A 17,548-nucleotide genomic window follows, 5' to 3' on the forward strand; every position below is an offset into this window, starting at 1 on the left:
ATGAATAAGTTTAATCACTGAGGTGGGAAAGACCTGTATACTAAAAATTATTAGACATTGGTGAAAATGCCCATAGAATGGAAGAATTAATATTGTCAAATTATCCTTGCTACCCAAAGCAATCTACAGATTCAATGCAATCACAATCGAAATTCCAATGGCATTTTAGGCAAACACCATAGTGTTTTGACTACTGTAGTTCTGTAATATGTTTTAAAGTCAGGAAGTATTATACTTCCAGCTTTGTTCTTTATCAAGATTGTTTTGGCTCTTTGGGTTCCTTTACGTTTCCATATGAATTTTAGGACTTTTTTCTATTCCTATAAAAAAGGCCAATGGGATTTTGATAGGGATTACATTGAATCTGTAGATCACTTTGGGTAATACAGAAATTTAAACAATATTCTTTTCTGATCTATGAACACAGGATGTCTTTCATTTATTTGTGTCTTCTTTAACTTCTTTGAGCAGTCTTTTGTAGTTTTTAGAGTACAAATCTTTGATCTTCTTGGTTAAGGTTATCCCCAAGTATTTTATATTTTGATGATATTACAAATGAAATTTTCCTTACTGGATAATTCATTGTTAGTGCATAGAATGCAACTGATGTTTATATATTTCTATTGTATATTGCAACTTTGCTGAATTTGCTTCTTAGTGTTAAAAGTGTTTCTGTGGAATATTTAGGGTTTTCTATATATAAGATCATGTCATGTGACTAGAGATAATTTTACTTCTTTCTCATAACAAAAGGCAATAAAATAAATGCCTTTTATTTCCATTTCTTACATAATTGCTCTAGCTAGAACTTCCAATATTATGAACACAATTGGCAAGAGTGGTGATCCTTGCCTATTCCTCATCTTAGAGAAAAAAATTGCAGTCTTCTATCACTGAGTATAATGTTAGTTGTGAGCTTATTATATATGGCCTTTATTATGTTGAGGTACTTTCTTTCTACTCCTAGTTTTTTGAGTGTTTTTATCATAAGAGTGTGTTGAATTTTTTCAGATGCCTTTTCTGCTTCTATTGAGATGATCATGTGATGTTTATCTTTCTTTTTTGTTAATACGGTGTTTCATATTGATTGATTTCAGTATGTTAAACCATCCTTTCATTCTAGAGATAAATTCCACTTGGTCATGTTGTACAATACTTTTGACATGTTGTTAAATTCAGTTTGCTAGTATTTATTGTAGATTTTTGAGCCTATGTTCATAGGTATATTGGCCTGTAGTTTTCTTTCCTAATAGTGTCTTTTTCTGGCTTTGATATTGTGATAATTCTGGCCTCATGAAATGAATTTGAAATTATCCCTCATCTTCAACTTTTTGGAATAATTTGAGAAGATTGGTGTTAATTCTTTAAATGTTTGATCTTGGTAGGTTATCTGTTTCTAGGAATTTATCCATTCCTTCTAAATTATCCAATTTTTTTGGCCTATAATTATTCATGGTAGTCTCTTACAATCCTTTTTACTTCTGTAGCATTAGTTATAGCTCCTCTTTCATTTCTGATTTTATTTGAGACATTTCTTTTTTTCTTAGTTTATTCATAAGTTTGTTAATTTTGTTGATCTCTTCAAAAAGCCATCTGAATTTTGTTGATTCTTTTCTATTGCTTTTCTATTCTCTATTTTATTTGTTTCTGCTCTAATCTTTATTATTTCCTTCTTTTTCCAAACTTTGGACTTTGTTCTTCTTTTTCTAGTTTCTTGAGGTACAAAGTTGTTTGAGATCTTTCTCTTTCTTTCTTCTTCCTTCCTTCCTTCCTTTTCTTTGTAGGGCCACACCCATGACATATGGAAGTTCCCAAGGTAGGGGTCGAATCAGAGCTACAGCTGCTGGCCTACACCACAGCCACAGCAGTGTGGGATCTGAGCCATGTCTGCAACCTACCCCACAGCTCACAGCAATGCCAGATACTTAACCCACTGAGTAAGGCCAGGGGTCGAACCAGAGTCCTCATGAATACTAGTTGGGTTTGTAACCACTGAGCCATGACAGAAACTCCTGAGATATTTTTTCTTCTTTAAAGTATACCACTATCAACTTCCCTCTTAGTATTAGTTTTGCTGCATCCTGATAGTTTTGGTGTGTATTTCACTTTAATTTGCCTCAGGATATTTTAAAAGTTCCCTTTTGATTTATCCTTTGATACTTTGATTATACAAGAATGTGTTGTTTCATTTCTGTATGTCAATGAATTTTCCAGTTTTTCTTCTGTTGTTGATTTCTAGTTTCATTCCATTGTACTTGGAAGAGATATTTGGTATGATTTTAATCTTAAGTTTGTTAAACTAGTTTTGTGATCTAACATATATGATCTATTTTGGAAAATGTTCTGTGTATACATTAGAAGAACATAGATTCTGTCACTGTTGAAATGTTCATCTGTGTCTAAGTCTACTTTGTCTATGGTGTTCAAGTCCTCTATTTCTTTATTGATCTTCTGTGTGAATATTTTATCCATTATTTGAAAATGGAGTATTGAAACAAAATAGATTGACTTTATTCCTTTGACTGGTCTGTGTTTTACTGCTTTGTTCTATGCCTTGTAACTTCGTGTTGGTATCCATGCATTTGCCAAAAAATAAAAACCAAAAACCCCAGCTACCTCTCTATCTTTACAAATATGGCTTTGTACAAGAAAATACCTTCACCAATCAGTGTACCTAGACATTCTGGGGGGCCTCTTGCCCCTTTTCTGTTGATTGTCTTTTCTGGATTTGTATATATAAATTCTTAGATGGTTTTGTGTTTCTTTTTTTCAGGTGCTTGTAATCTCCTATTCCCTCTGGTGTCTGTCTGCAGTACTGCAGGCACTCTGGAGCTGCTGCAAGCTTTCTGGCTTTCTTTTGTTTTCAAAAGCCCCCAGGCTTCTAGAGTATTCTGGTCCTATCAGTGTTCCAGTAAGTAAGACAGAAGCAAGTCTCTCAGCCAATCTCCTACCTCAAATGCTGAAACATCGGATTTATGCTCCAACTTTCTCCTTTCCCAGGGAGAAGCCACTAGCTGAGAGTTTTTTAATGACTTTCTCTGATTAATTCTGTCTTTGGTTAATGTCCAGGGTTCTAAAAAATGTTGATTTTGGCAACTTTTGCCAATGTTCTCCTTGCTTATATGAAAGACAAGATTTTTGGAAATTCTTACTCTGCCATTCTGGATGTGCATTTCCTTTATTTTGCCTTTATTCTTAAATTATACTTGCAGTGAGTGCATAGTCTGGATTGATCTTCATTTTATTCTGTCTTACTGATTCTGTCATTCTATTGTCTTCTGGCTTCCATTATTACCGTTGAGAGTCAATTTTCTAATTCATTCAGAAGTTGATCTGTTTTCACCACTTGTTGCTTTTTAAGAGTCTTTTATTTTATTTTATTTTTCCTGGTGTGTGGGTTTAGGCTATGTGACTCTACGTGAATTTCTTTTTATTTACTCTTCTTGGGTTTTTGGGGATCCTTATGCCTGTGGATTGGTATGTTTCAAGTTTGTGGGAATTCTAAGCCATTATCTCTTCAGATATTATTTGCAACCCATTTTTTCTCCATTTTTTTTTTTTTTTGGAGTTCTTGTTAAATATAGGTTAGACTGTCTCACATCTCTTAGTTTCTCTTCTTGTGTTTCTTCTATCTATGTGTGATCTGTGGTGTAGACCAGCAGCTACAGCTCCAATTCAGCCCTAGTATGGGAACCTCCATAAGCTGTGGGTGTGGCCCTAAAAAAAGACAAAAAAAACCACATTAAAACAAAACAAAACAAAACTAAGTTCAGGGGTTGAAATCCCTTAGTTTATCCTGAAGAGTGGAATGGGATATAATTATATAAGAGTTACTTTAATGCATCCTCATTCAGAATCATGATAGTGTAGCTTTTGGGAAGGCCAGTTCATTGCGGCAGGGATTTTATTTTCTCTGTTAGTTATCTATCCCCTATGTCTATCAAAATTAAGATTCACATTGACCAATTTCTTCACCAGGCAAGTGCCTTCTGAGAGCACTTATCTTTCTGGGTTATTACTTTCCCTTCACTCTTGATTTTGTGTTTTGTTTCTTTCTTGTTTTCACTTTGATGTTTTTAATCAAGATAGCTTTAATATTTTTTTTTGAATACTTTCCCTGCAAATCTTCATATGGCTTCTTGTCCCTCCAGTCAAGATAGCTTTAATATTTTATTAAATTTTAGCTATTTTCTGAGAGAGAATTAATCTGAATTATCTAATCAGCTACTAAGAGAAATAGGAATTCCAGCTGTCCATATTTCTTCAAAATGTGTAGCATCTTGCTCAGAGAGCTTCATGGGATACCATGTTGATTTCTTTAGATGATCTTTTTTCCCCTTCCTTATCAGGTCCACTTTTGCTTTATAAGTGTATCTGTGATTTTTCCATACATTCTGAGTATATTATTATGATCTTTAACTTCTTCAATAGTTGAACTTTCAAAAAATATATATATAAGGCATCACAACTTTCTAATGCTATTTTCTCTCCAACTTTCTATAACATTCATGTGACAGTCCTCTATTTGTGTTAATATTTCTGATTCTGAGTTATGATTCTGATTCAAAATAGTTGTTACTCTTACTCTTCACATCTTTGTGGGATATAAGAATTACTTCTGGAATTCCCATTGTGGCTCATCAGTAATGAACCTGACTAGTATCTGTGAGGTTGCAAGTTAGATCCCTGGCCTCACTCAGTGGGTTATGGATCCATTGTTGCCATGAGGTGCATTGTAGGTCGCAGACATGGCTTGGATCTGGCATTGCGTAGGTCAGCAGCTACAGCTCTGATTTGACCCTAGCCTCGGAACTTCCATAAGCTGCAGGTACAGCCGCCCCCCCTGCCCAAAAAAAGAATTACTTCTGACTTTCTTCCCAGATGATTTTCCATGAAACATACCCTGTTCTTCTCTTCAGGTTCTACTTTATCTCTCAGGCTGGGGTGCTCCAGAGAAGGTTTTGGAACTGTATCCAAGCACTGTTATTCCTCTCTTCCTCATTTTCCTGTTCAAAGATTTCTTGGTTTAACCAGTAGAATTTCTGTCCAGTAGAATCCTCCTTTAGAATGGGCAGGCAGGCCCTCAGCAGAGACTGAGCTACTGATACAATAAAATTTTAAAAACCAAATTCTATTTTTCACTAATATTCTCAGATTGAACTCTTCCATCCTACCTTCGTTCTCAGACAAAGCTACTATCATCATTTGGAAGAAGAAATGAAAACCACTGTGCCTCCATGACCCTCAACTCCTTCCCTAAAACTTCCTGACAGGGAATGGTTTTTGTATGTGTGTGTGTGACATTACTATTCATTCCTATGGGAATAAGAGCATGTCTGATGCATTTAATGAGCCTTGGCAAGCTTTTCTTCAGGGCTTAGACATATGCTCTAGGAAGCCAATTATCTTAGGGCATATTGTAATATCAGGGCAGAAATCTAGTGCAACTATTTCAAGGAAAAAAGGAATTAACTGTAAGAATACAAGACAGTATTATAGAATCCAATTTTTGGAAATACAGCCAGGTCTTTTGAGAAATAGAAAATAACCTGGCATCTATTTTTTCTATTTCTCTCTTCTCTTTCACCATGGTCGCATGTCTCCATTCTTTCAGTGTGTCTACTTTGTTCTCCTGATTCACTTTCTTATTTATCACCGTATGAATTGCTAAAAATGACTGCCAGCTCAGAATCTTTATGGACTTACAGCTCCAGAGTCCATCACCATAAAATTAATAGTTTCTATATCTATTAAAATTCCTGAGAGATTTTGATTAGCTCAGTTTAGTTTAGGTATCTGCCTATGTTTATTTTATATTTAAAAATTTGTATTGAAATATAGTTGCTGTATAATATGTTGTAAGTGTACATTATAGCAATTCACAATTTTTGAAAGTTATACTTATTTATAGTTATAAAATATTGGTAGTATTTCTTATGTTGTACAATATATCCTTGTAGCTTATTTTATACCAAAAAGTTTGTACTCTTAATCCCCTATAATGTCCCTTCCCTCTTTCCTCTCCCCAGTGGTAACCACTAGTTTGTTCTCTATATCTGTGAGTCTCCTCTTTTACTGTATTCACTAGTTTGTTGTATTTTTTAGAACCATATAGTGATATCATATAGTATTTTTCTGTCTCTGTCTGATTTAGTTCACTTAGCATAATGCCCTCCAAGTCATCCATGTCACTGCAAATGGCAAAATTTCATTCATTTTTATGGCTGAGTAGTATTCCATGGCATATATATGTGTGTATACATCATCTATACACCCCTTCTTCTTTATATGTTCATTTCTTGCCAGACACTTAGGTTGCTTCCTTATCTTGGCAACTATAAGTAATGCTGCTGTAAACATTGCAGTGCATGTATCTTTTGGAATTAGTGTTTTTGTTTTTTTCAGATATATACCCAGGAGTGGAATTGCTGGGTCATATGGTAATTTCTATTTTCAGGTTTTTGAGAAATCTCCATACCATTTTCCACAGTAGCTGTACCAATTTACATTCCCACCAATAGTGTAGGAGGATTCCCTTTTCTTCAAATCCTCACCAACATTTGTTATTTGTATTCTTTTTGATGATAGCCAGTCTGAGAGAAAGTGCTGTGGTAAGTAAAGACAGTGAGCTCATCTGGTCTAAACACAGAAGGTTGATCCCCTTAGGTGGTAGTGCAGACAGAGAGGTGGTGATTGATTGATCATTACATCAACATATCGCTATTCTAGAATGGAGAGAGACTTTGCCACTTTTTAAATGCTTGGAGTAGTCTTTGATTCAATTATTTCAACACATAACTAAGTTCAGGGATAGCAGATAATTTCATATTCTTAATTGACTTGTAGATTGGTGGGTTTTTTGGGTGGTTGTCATTGTTGATTAAATGCTTCAGTTTCACCTTTCCTGACCACATAGCTGTTAACAAATCAGATTAACCAAGAGTTATCTTTCCTATGTGTGTTTGTCTAATCACTAACTTCAAAACTTTGGCTTTGCTTGCCTTCTGAACTCTCAGAATTATTTTGATCTATTCTTGCTTGTCTTCTAATGAAATGGAGGAGGGTTGTTTTCTCCTAAGTAGTGATACCTGCTTGCTCCTAAAATATATGTCATCTGTGAAACTTTTGAATCAGACAAACCTAATGCCTACTTTATCTGTTCTCCTCTCTCACAAGATGAGGAGACTCTTGTGATTCTCCCTGGAATGTATTGTTTTAGTGTCTAATAGTAGCATTTTTCTAGTAAGTACTTCTCTGCTAACTGAAGTGTCTGTTAATGCTTTTTAACTTTTTGGATGACTTCTTCTAGAACCTGCCTATGCATTTCCCATGCCAGTATTTTTCTTATTGATTTACCAGAGTTCTTTTGATGTTCTTAATATTTATTCACTGTTAGTTTTATCTTTCATTCTATGATCTGTTTAATGGGGGACACTATTCCTTGTTGAACAGGTATCTTTATTTTAATGTAAACAAATTCTTTTTCTTTTTGGCCTTTTGGTTTGTGTTATTTGTTAAATGTTTTCTGCCCTCAAGCTCTTTGCTTATACATTCTTTTTAGAAATGCATATATTTTTCTTGTATAATTATATCTTAATATCCCTGGAATCTGCCTTTTATGTGGGATTAATGAGAGATCCAGTTTTATTTTTCTCCATGTTCTGAGCCACTTTTTCCAGCACCATCAAGGTAATTTCTCACATGACCTTTTCCTTAGTGTGCATGCGTGTGTGTGTGTGTGTGTATGTGTGTCTGTGCGTGTGTGTGTTTGCTTTTACCCTGTTCTCACCTTATTCTTTCTTCTCGAATAAATATATCTAAAGTTTAGGTATTCATCAAGCTTTAGGTATGTCCTGTAAATTTAGAGATGTAGTGATAGTATTAATAGTCAAAAACTAATATGGCACTAACATAAGACATTCCTTCTAAAGGGTTTTTGTTTGTTTGTTTGTTTTATGGCCACACACACAGCATATGGAAGCTCCTGGGCCAGGGATCGAATCTGAGCCACAGCCGCAACTTTATGCCATGGCTGTGGCAATGCTGGATCCTTTACCCACTGTACCACAGCGGAAACGCCTCTATAATTTTAAATGTCCTTTTGAAGTTAAAGGTTAATAGAAGTGTTTATTGTTTCCAACATCAGATTGCTTAAATATAACTTTGTCATTAATTTCTAATTTTATTGCACTATGGTCAGAGATCCTCTGAATGATGTTAATCCTTTGGAATTAATGGAGATTTCTTTTGTAGTCTTAAAAATAGTTATTTTTGTAAACATTCTATGTATACTAAAAAAGAATGCATATTTTCTGCTTGTTGAGCATATAGTTTAATATGTCTTTAATAGCTTGAGTTTAGTGGTTGTATTTTCCAGCTATTTTAAAACACTTATTTTATTTGCATGATCTATTAGATTCTGATACAAGTATGTTAAATATTCAACTACAATTGATAAGTCAGTTGTTTCTCCTGAAGTTCTCTCAGAGTTGATTGGTGTATTTTGCAGGTGTATTTTGAGGTACATATGAGTTTATAATGGTTATAATCTTCTTGTTCAATTGTTTCTTTTACTAATACATAATTTTGTGTTTTTTATGCTTTTTTCCTTAAATTCTTAGTCAGATTTTTTTTAATGGCCACATCCATGGCATATGGAAATTCCCAGGCCAGGGATTGAATCTGGATACTTTAATGCACTGCGCTGGGCTAGGGATTGAACCTATGCCTCCTCAGTGACTTGAGTTGCTCCAGTCAAGTTCTTAACTCACTATGCCATAGCAGGAACATCTTGGTCAGATATAAAGAGAGGTTCTCGTATTTCCACTGGTTCATATTTCCCTAGTATAACTTTCCCACCCATTTTTAAAATTTCTTTTACTTTTATTTTTTTTAATGTCTTAGGTGTGTCTATACACTGTAGGGCTTTAGTTTTTTATTCTAGTAGGAGACTTTTTTTAATTGGAGACGATGGCCACTTTATTATAATCAATCTTATATTGACATTTCACACATTTTAAGGCTCATACTCATGTTTGTTTACTCATATTGTTTTCTTAACTACCCAAATCTCTATTCCCCACACCCCCAACTCTACCAAAAAAAAGAAAAAAGAAAAAGAAAAAAAAGAAAAGAAAAAGAAAGCTTTAGTCTTCTCTCTTGTCATGTTGATCTTGCCTAATCTTGTCAATATTAGGAAGATTTTAGTTTGGGGTAGTTATTGTGGCAATCTTTGAATTTTTTTTACTTGAGGTCTTTTATCTTTTTTTAATAATGGAGGATTTAAGTAATATTTCTTCAAGTATTTCTCCCCTCTCTATTTTTTCATTTTTTGGTCTCCTTCTAAGACTCCTATTATCCATGTTTTAGATAGAGACACTTTTGTTGCCACTACACAGAATTACAAGCCTACAGATCCACCTCACTAGCTTTGATTTCCCCATTGGGTCATTTTAAATAATGCCCATTCTTTTTTGAGAACTATCACTAGGTTTTACAAGTCATGTAGCAACATATCAAGGGAGGTCTTTGCCTGACAAATAGGGTCATGGTAGCTACAGCCTGTTGAAGTGATTTACAAAAAGCTGTTGAATATTCTAAAAGAGGCTTTTGGGAAAACAAAAGCAAAAGCAAAGCAAAACAAAAAACAAAGCAGAAAACTAGCTTATGTGGCTCTGGATGGGGAGAAGGAACTGACAGTCATCCTACTCTAGGTATAGAATGTCCACTATTAAGGACAGGTCTTATTTTAACATTTTGTAGTAGAAAATTATCCCTGGCTTTCGGATTTATTAAAAAGAAAAAATGAAGGCATCACCTCTATCCCTTTAAGTGGAACCAACCTCCACCCCTGCATACCCCCTTTCAGGTCCCTGAATGAAAGCTCAGCTGCGGAGTCTCTCATTTCTGCTCCCAGTTAGATGACCTTTGTTGGGCCAATCCCCACAACTCTGGCTCATTAGCTTGAGCCAGGAGCCAGAATCAAATATGAACTTAGGCTCTGACAGGCTTAACTTGGGCTCTGATGCTCATTTTGACCCTCCTTATTCTCCAGCCCTTTTGATACCAGTTTCTACGGTTTAGAGTGCTATATACTCTTTTTTTTTTTTTAGCTTTTTGGGGCTGCATTTGTGGCATATGGAAGTTCCCAGGCTAGGGGTCAAATCAGAGCTGTAGCTGCCAGCTTCACCACAGCCCCAGCAATGCCAGATCCTTCATCAACTGAAAGAGGCCAGGGATCGAACCTCATGGGTACTTATCAGATTCATTACCGCTGAGTCACAATGAGAACTCCTTTTTTTTTTTTTGGCTGTATCATGGCATGTGGAAGTTCCTGGGCCAGGGATCCAACCCTCGCAACAGCAGTGGCCAGAGCTGTTGCAGTGACAACCCTGGATCCTTAACCTGCTGCACCACAGGGAACTCCTAGAGTGCTATACTGTTGACTCTGCAGCTCACCCAATCCTCACCGTACCTATTATTCCAAGTACAAATGCTCCTTGGGGCCACCCTGGTGCACTGGGGATAGGGTCCAAACCTATGTGGCTGTCTCTGTTTGCATCTCAACCCGGGAAGGGGATCCTACAAAATGTGGAAACACTGAGTAGGAACCAAAAAAGTACCGAATGAGAGCTTTTGCCAGTTATTCCCTGATGGCAAGTTCAGAAGCTGAGGCTCGGGGAGTCAGGGTTGCGGGGGGACACTCTTGATTCAAATCCTAGCTCAGCTACTTACTAACTGTGTGACTGTGGTGAGCACATTATTCCACTTGGCTTCCACTTAGTTTTCTCATCCCCAAAATGGGGATAGAAACAGGTTTGGTTGTTATAAGAGGAGGTAAGCTAATGTCTATAGGTTTGTGTCAGCTATCGTGTTTCCAGGATTGGTAGTCTTTTCCTTTTTTCTTCATAAATCATCTCTTTTCAAGGGATGTCTTCATAAGTTCTCTATAACTTAACTCTGCATTAAGCCTCATAACATCCCTTTCATAACATCCCTTTTCTTCATAAATCATCTCTTTTCAAGGGATGTCTTCATAAGTTCTCTATAACTTAACTCTGCATTAAGCCTCATAACATCCCTTTCATGACAAGAGTGTACAGAAGCCGTGATGCAAGGTGCCGTGGAGAAGGGCTGGATCCAGAGACGTACTTGCTGATCTGAGGCCAACCTCTTACCCAGCTGTGCTGAGATTTCAAGGGCTTGCAGCTGAGCGTCTGTTTTGCTGCTCAAGACCAGTGTGCTAGCTTTGATTAGCCAGTCTGGCAGGGTTGGATGGAAACAGATGTCCTTATCTACTCTGAATGTTTTCGTTTTTTTCCTTAAAGACAGCTCAGTTGGTTTTTATTGAAGAGCTACTTAGCACTTCGTTAGTAATATGCTGAGATTTTATTTGGAAGCAATTTCTCCAAATGAATATGAGATAGCAGGTCTCTTAGTAAAGGAGACTGCAGTGATGTGCAGTGGCATTACAGGTCAGTTGGTGAGGAGTGAGACAGTTTGTCAGTGGATGTGCCTCTGGGAAAGTTAGGTAAAAGGCACTGGATTTCTGTAAATGGAAAATGGAGACTGATCAGTGACCCGAGTGACTGGCTGGTCAATGCTTAAAAGAGTGGAAAATCTCTGAAATCTTTCAGAAAGCTTTCATATCATCCCCATGGAGGAAGACACAAAATGAGAGACTCTTCCTGACCTAAGTTAGTTTACAGTTTCGATGGCCAGGGTTTCTTCTGCTTCACATTTTTCACAGATAAGAAACAGATTTTTTTTTTTTTTTTGGTACAGAAGAATAACAACAAAAAAATTGGAAATATTGCTAGTTTTAAATTTTCAAAGGAGGCTTCTCTACCTTTCTTTATCCTCATATGCACATATTATCATCCTTTTTTTTTCTTTTAAAGGCTTCTAGCTAATTCCCCAACCCCCTCCATACCCCATACAAGTTCTCTATGGATGGGTTCCATAAAAACAATTTTCCTAAATTCAAGTTAGGAGTGAGGTATATTGTTTCCTCTCAAATGACAAATGATCTTTCTTTCTGAGCTCATTTGATTGCTTTTCTACATCTGTCTTCTGATCCATCTCCTTCATAAATAGTCTTATTTTAAACTCTAAAGTGTTAACTCCAATGATAAGTTGAACTATAACCTGGCCAATGAAAGAATGACTATTTTAGAACTTGTTGGAAAATGAGTCTTTGCTAAGCCTTCATGTAGAGATCTGGTTCTGAGACCTTTTCTTATAATTTAGCTGTCCTACCCCATGCTAATGTGGAAGAAGGATCACACCCAGCTACCACCCCCAAGTCCATGTGTCATGTTCTTCCACCCCAAAGATATCTGTGGTTATAGTTTAATGGTATGGGTTCACTTAGCAGGTTTTGATTTTTACTGCTGACACAAAGAAACTGTCATACTATTAACAAATATTTGTTGTATCGCCGGATGAAAGGTGTGTGAAGCATCTGTTGAATCAATGATAATGAGTGAAGAGATGAATGAGAAGGGTCGGTGCTCCATGATGATAGTGTTCCTCTAATTTTTCCCCCACATCTTTTCCCTCCTCTGGGAACCGTGATGTCCATGTGCACCCAAAGGCTGGTTTTGGATCAGAGCAGATGGACAGCTGACCTTCTGAGTTCAAATTACCTTCTCAAAGAATCAGACTTTATGGTATGATAGGAAATTATTTTTGTTCTTTAATATAAGAAATATATTTATATTTCCCAGTGGAATACAAAAGGAAAAGTACAGCCCTGATGTACCTTTTCTGAAAAAGTTCCCCAGATCTCCTGAGGTGGACAATCCTGCTTGTTAACACATAATGTGAAGAACCTACAAACTGCTCCTGTTCCCCTTTTTAATCCATCATAGATCTCATTTAATCCTCATTTTTTCCCAGTTCATGGTTTTCAGATTTGAAAACCTTTCCAATAGGGGCCTTTATGCATTCTAATGATATTTAATTAAATGTCTTTTATCCAGCCTTAGTTTCCAAAACTACCTTAAAAATCAGTGATTGTAACACTTCTAATGATCTGATGTGATGGTGGACAGGTCTAGTTCCAGAATAATGAAAAACAAAAAAACCAACAACAAAAACCGAGAGCAATGAAAGACTGTGATTTTTTTTTTTTTTTTTTTTTTTTTTTTTTTTTTGTCTTAGATGTCTTTGTTGTGCTTCCCAAACTTATACAATATAGACGGCCAGCTGTGTGTGGTTTTGCATTAACAAGGGTATGAGAATGGTGCTTTGGAGTTTATAGTCAAATTGAAGATCAAAGATAGCTGCACTGATAAAAAACCTGGATGTTTTTGCACATGGTTTTCTAATCTGTATTTTTGGATTATCTTTCCCCCTCCTGCAGTACAAGCAAGATGAGATGTTAGCATCCCATGGCTGAAATGAAACTGAGACTATGGAATGTACAAGAGTTGAGATGAATGAATGAAAACAGGTAGGATATATTTCCTTAGAAAAATACGCACACACACCACATTTTGCTTATCACATACTCTGTATTAATTCATACATGTAGATAGCAGAAGCATTTCACATAATTTTGGCACTGTGCACAATTCTATAGTAAGCTGTTTGGTTTTCTTCAGCCACTACTATATTAGCACAAGAGCATCAAGAATATTTCAGCAATATATTATCACATTTGTACTACAGCTGCCAGAAATACTCTGTTTTCCACATTTGTAAACAAAAATAGGATTACTACTACATAAACATTGTAATTGGAAAAATACCCTCTTTTCAAATCTTCCCTGACGTTCAAGTAAAATAGGCTTAATCTTTAGTATCCAAAATACATTTTCTCTGAAAGAATATAATTTTCTTTAAGTGCACCAAAAATACAACCAGAACAAATCTCTATTTTTTTTTTTTTTTTTTTTTTTTTTTTGTCTTTCCAAAACTAGATCATCTCTGAAAGGCAGTAGCAGAAGATACAAAGATGACATGTGAGATGTGGAGGGCTTCAATGCAGCCCCTCATTTAGCATACAGATGAAACAATGGTAACTGATTCCTGTTGCAAATTCACAAATTAATTTCAGGTGCTAGTAGTGATATTGGTCTATTCAGGATTTTTGGAGATTTTTATATTGAAGGAGGTAAAGGGAGCTATGGGAATATAATATTGGATTTTAATGAGGAACTCTACTTTTATTTTCAATGAACTAGTATACAGTTAAATTTGAAGCAGCTACAATTTTCCCCCCTCCTGTTTCACTAATAGCAGAAAACAAGAGGTCAACTACAAACTGATTTCTAATTAGTCCTACTGAATCTTCCTGGAAAAGGCTGAGATCTTGTTAAGCTTTGAAGCTGGGTGGAAAGCAGTTAATGGACTTATATGGAGTCTTTTAATTACCAGTCTTAAACAAATTTATCTTTTACTGCTAGATAGCACCCAAGGGCAAGAGGTAATTTGCTTTATAAACCTTAGAGTGATTTGCTTTATAAATTCTGGAGTTTAGGAAATTGGAAAACTCTCTTTCCCAGAGTAAGTAGGTATTCTTTTACACTAGGAATTATCTTTTTGGCAGTTTTTGTGAAAAATTTGGTGATGGATTCTTTGTGACCTCCAAATTTTTAAATGTTAGTCACTAAAGCACATTCAACTTGAAAGCCAATTCTTTACTGCAGTCGGGGCCTGCCCAACAGACAGGATAATCCAAAACCAAGCTGAGCGGACAATATTAGTAAACCCAGTAACAAATTGGCAAACTTGAACTCTAAATTTTTTTTCATTCAAAAGCATTACTTCCTCCTGCCATATGCAGTTCTTTTCCCTGCACACCTAGTGTGTCTGTCTATTAGATAGCCACTTTGTCTTGGGGAGGTCACGTTGTGATTTGTGAATGGTAAAACATTTGAGTAACATCAGGATTGGTTGAAATTAAAAAAAAATTAAAAATCAGATCCATAGCCAAATAGAAATATCCTAATTCAAAGTTTAGAGTTAAAAAGAAAAAAAAAAAATACTGACGGTGATTTTGATTTTTCAAAGGTATAAATGGCTCAAGGTTAACAAGGAGCACCCTGCTTCTGAACTAGGTCAACTTGAATTACGTTTTACTTGGATCTTTGCTTGCTTTACTCTGACATTTGTATCTCAGTCCTGGATGAAAGATGGAATTCACAGGAGTTCACAAGGGTTGCAGAGGGAGACTCCATTCCGAGACTGTCTCCCGTAGCAAGAGTACCAAGTAAAACTTACTTCAGGTTCACGATGGAAAAATTCACTGAATAATTCTCACAAATGAGATGTTGCCCCCGGGGAGGATGGAAATCATTTTGGATGCAAGGTTGGTCTTTCTCCCGGGAAGTGAGGACTCAGTGATCACGATGCTGTATTTGCGTCACGTTCAGGCAGATGTCTCTTGCTCGAGGACTTCCATGGCGATGACCTCAACACCCTCCACCTCCACGACCGGCTCTTCGCCGGCGGGTTCCTCCCTCGGCTCCTGGTGGCAGATGTAGACAGGGATCTCCACAGTCTCGGCCAGGGCGGCGGCGGCAGCGGCAGTGGCGGCCGCAGCGTTGGCGGCCCGGGTGGAGCGGCGGCCAGCCCAGCGCTGGGCCTGGTATTGGTTCCACTGGCGCTTCAGGGCTCCCTGAACCTGGAGAAGAAAAGGGAACCTTGTGTTCACATCATTGTCGGGATAGGAGTTGAGGCAAGTTCGTGAGCACAATTCTCGGAGCTTATCACAGGTTACAGGAGGTTGAATGGTACTTCGGATCTAAGGGGCTGTGAGGCTATGGAATATGCCATTTCCAAAGAAGAATTTGCAAGTTGGAGAACTTAGCTATTTGCCTCTGCTACTACTGGTGAGGTTGTTATTTGAGCAAAGGAGTTGTCATTTGCTCTTACTGAGTGAAATTTGATTTCCCTATGGCATACCTGTTGTATTAGGGAGATAGATTTTGAAACCTTTTTATCTGCTACCACCTCTGATATGGCAGACACTTTTATCTAACTCTACATATTATTGGTCATGAGAATATATATGGAAATTATTGCATAGTTCTGGATTTTATGATAATGGCCCCATAACTGTTGATTTTCCTTTTATCCAGTGTGGCTTGAGATGGAGTGTGCCCGATAAAACTCTGGTGAGTGGTTAACTTTTTAAGAATAAAATTTCAATTGCTTTCTATTGAGAAACTTCACATAGGTAAACAAATTTACCCAACTTGCTTTATAAACAGAATCAACTCTTTATCAAACTCAAGAGGAGAAGGTGATAAAGTCAGGAAGCTTTAAACATGAAAACTACAATAGCCGCAACCAAAAGCAACCACAGAGATGGTGCACTTGCTTGTGTAACTGCTTTTTACAGAATTCATTTAGTAGTTAAGTCTATCCTTTCTGTTGTCTTCTAACTTCTTTTCTCTATTGCTGAACAGAAGTATAAAAGAATGAGATACCGTTATAATACCTACTCTATATTTCTGAGTCTGTTGCTTAGTACATAAGACAGGCCTATGTACCAACTATTTGCATCAATTTATGAATACATCTGTAGTTTGTTTTGCTGCCAGGTTTGAATGTAACACCTAAACATTATGGAGGGGGACGTGGAAATATAACATGTGATAAAATATGTCACAAGTTGACTGTGCAGAGCTGTTTTATGCACTGCGCATTTGTATGAATCTGAAAGAAGATATAAACAATAGCCCCATCTACTAATGTTATAAAACTATATGCCTAATATGAGAAGGCTGACTGTTTTGGGGGCAATTTTTTTTCCTGCATGTAGTAGAGTAACAATGTTGCCAGATAATTACTGGTATTTGCCATCTGATTTTCAATATTTTTTACTCAGGGAAAGGCAAAACAGTGAAATGATTCATTGAAAAGCAAGTCAAGAAGGTATGACACCTGTAGCCAGAGTGGTTCATACAGCAGAATAGCTGTAAGGATCAAGGTGACAAATGGTAAGCAGGTTAATCTGGTACTCTGATAATGTAGAAGACTAGTCTTTCCAAATTCCTGAGGCAACAAGCTGATTTTGTTTGTTTTTTTGGAGGTGATGAGTGCTTGGGTGCAAAGAACTTCATATCCGGTGCCAGAGTCACAGTCCCCGGTAAAGCCATGGCTCTTGACCATACTGCTTGGCTCTAGTGTAGACTGTAGAGGGCTGACCATGAAGTTAGAAAATGAACTGAATGTTGGATTTGTTAAAAGGGGAATCATAATGCTCAAAGAGCCCTTGGTAAGATCTTTTGAGGTCATTTAAGTCACCTTGGGTGGTACAGGTACATGGCTACCGTGGGTCCCCCCTTCTCCTTCTATTCTCTGCTCCATGCTGACCCCCAAAGATTTTCTAGACACCATTTCTGGATTTGATTCCCTTATTATCATCAAGCACTTGTAGGCTCCTATCTAGCTCAATTCTTCACTATAGCTATTTACTGGTTGAAGGTTAATTCATGCCAATGTTTTGCTTCCTATGGTTTTCTGAGCATGTGAGCAGAAGAGGTACAAAGCGAGCTGTAATGTGGCTGGAGAGAAAAGGATGGACTGCAGGAAG

At 36.8% G+C, this 17,548-nt stretch overlaps 1 protein-coding gene across 4 annotated transcripts in view; it reads right to left on the reverse strand.

Moving 5' to 3' along the window:
- Positions 13,498–17,548, reverse strand: part of CALCR (calcitonin receptor) — a 123,643-nt gene continuing 119,592 nt past the window's right edge. For 3 of the 4 annotated variants that reach the window (XM_021102242.1, XM_021102245.1, XM_021102244.1), the window contains one exon: positions 13,498–15,631. In XM_021102242.1, the coding sequence (XP_020957901.1) occupies positions 15,377–15,631 (255 nt within the window). In that variant the 3' untranslated portion in view covers positions 13,498–15,376. The remainder of the gene's footprint in view (positions 15,632–17,548) is intronic. The other variant, NM_214354.2, reaches the window with a different exon arrangement.

The sequence above is a fragment of the Sus scrofa genome, chromosome 9 (genome assembly GCF_000003025.6).
Source record: "Sus scrofa isolate TJ Tabasco breed Duroc chromosome 9, Sscrofa11.1, whole genome shotgun sequence".
In the NCBI taxonomy this organism is placed as follows: domain Eukaryota; kingdom Metazoa; phylum Chordata; class Mammalia; order Artiodactyla; family Suidae; genus Sus; species Sus scrofa.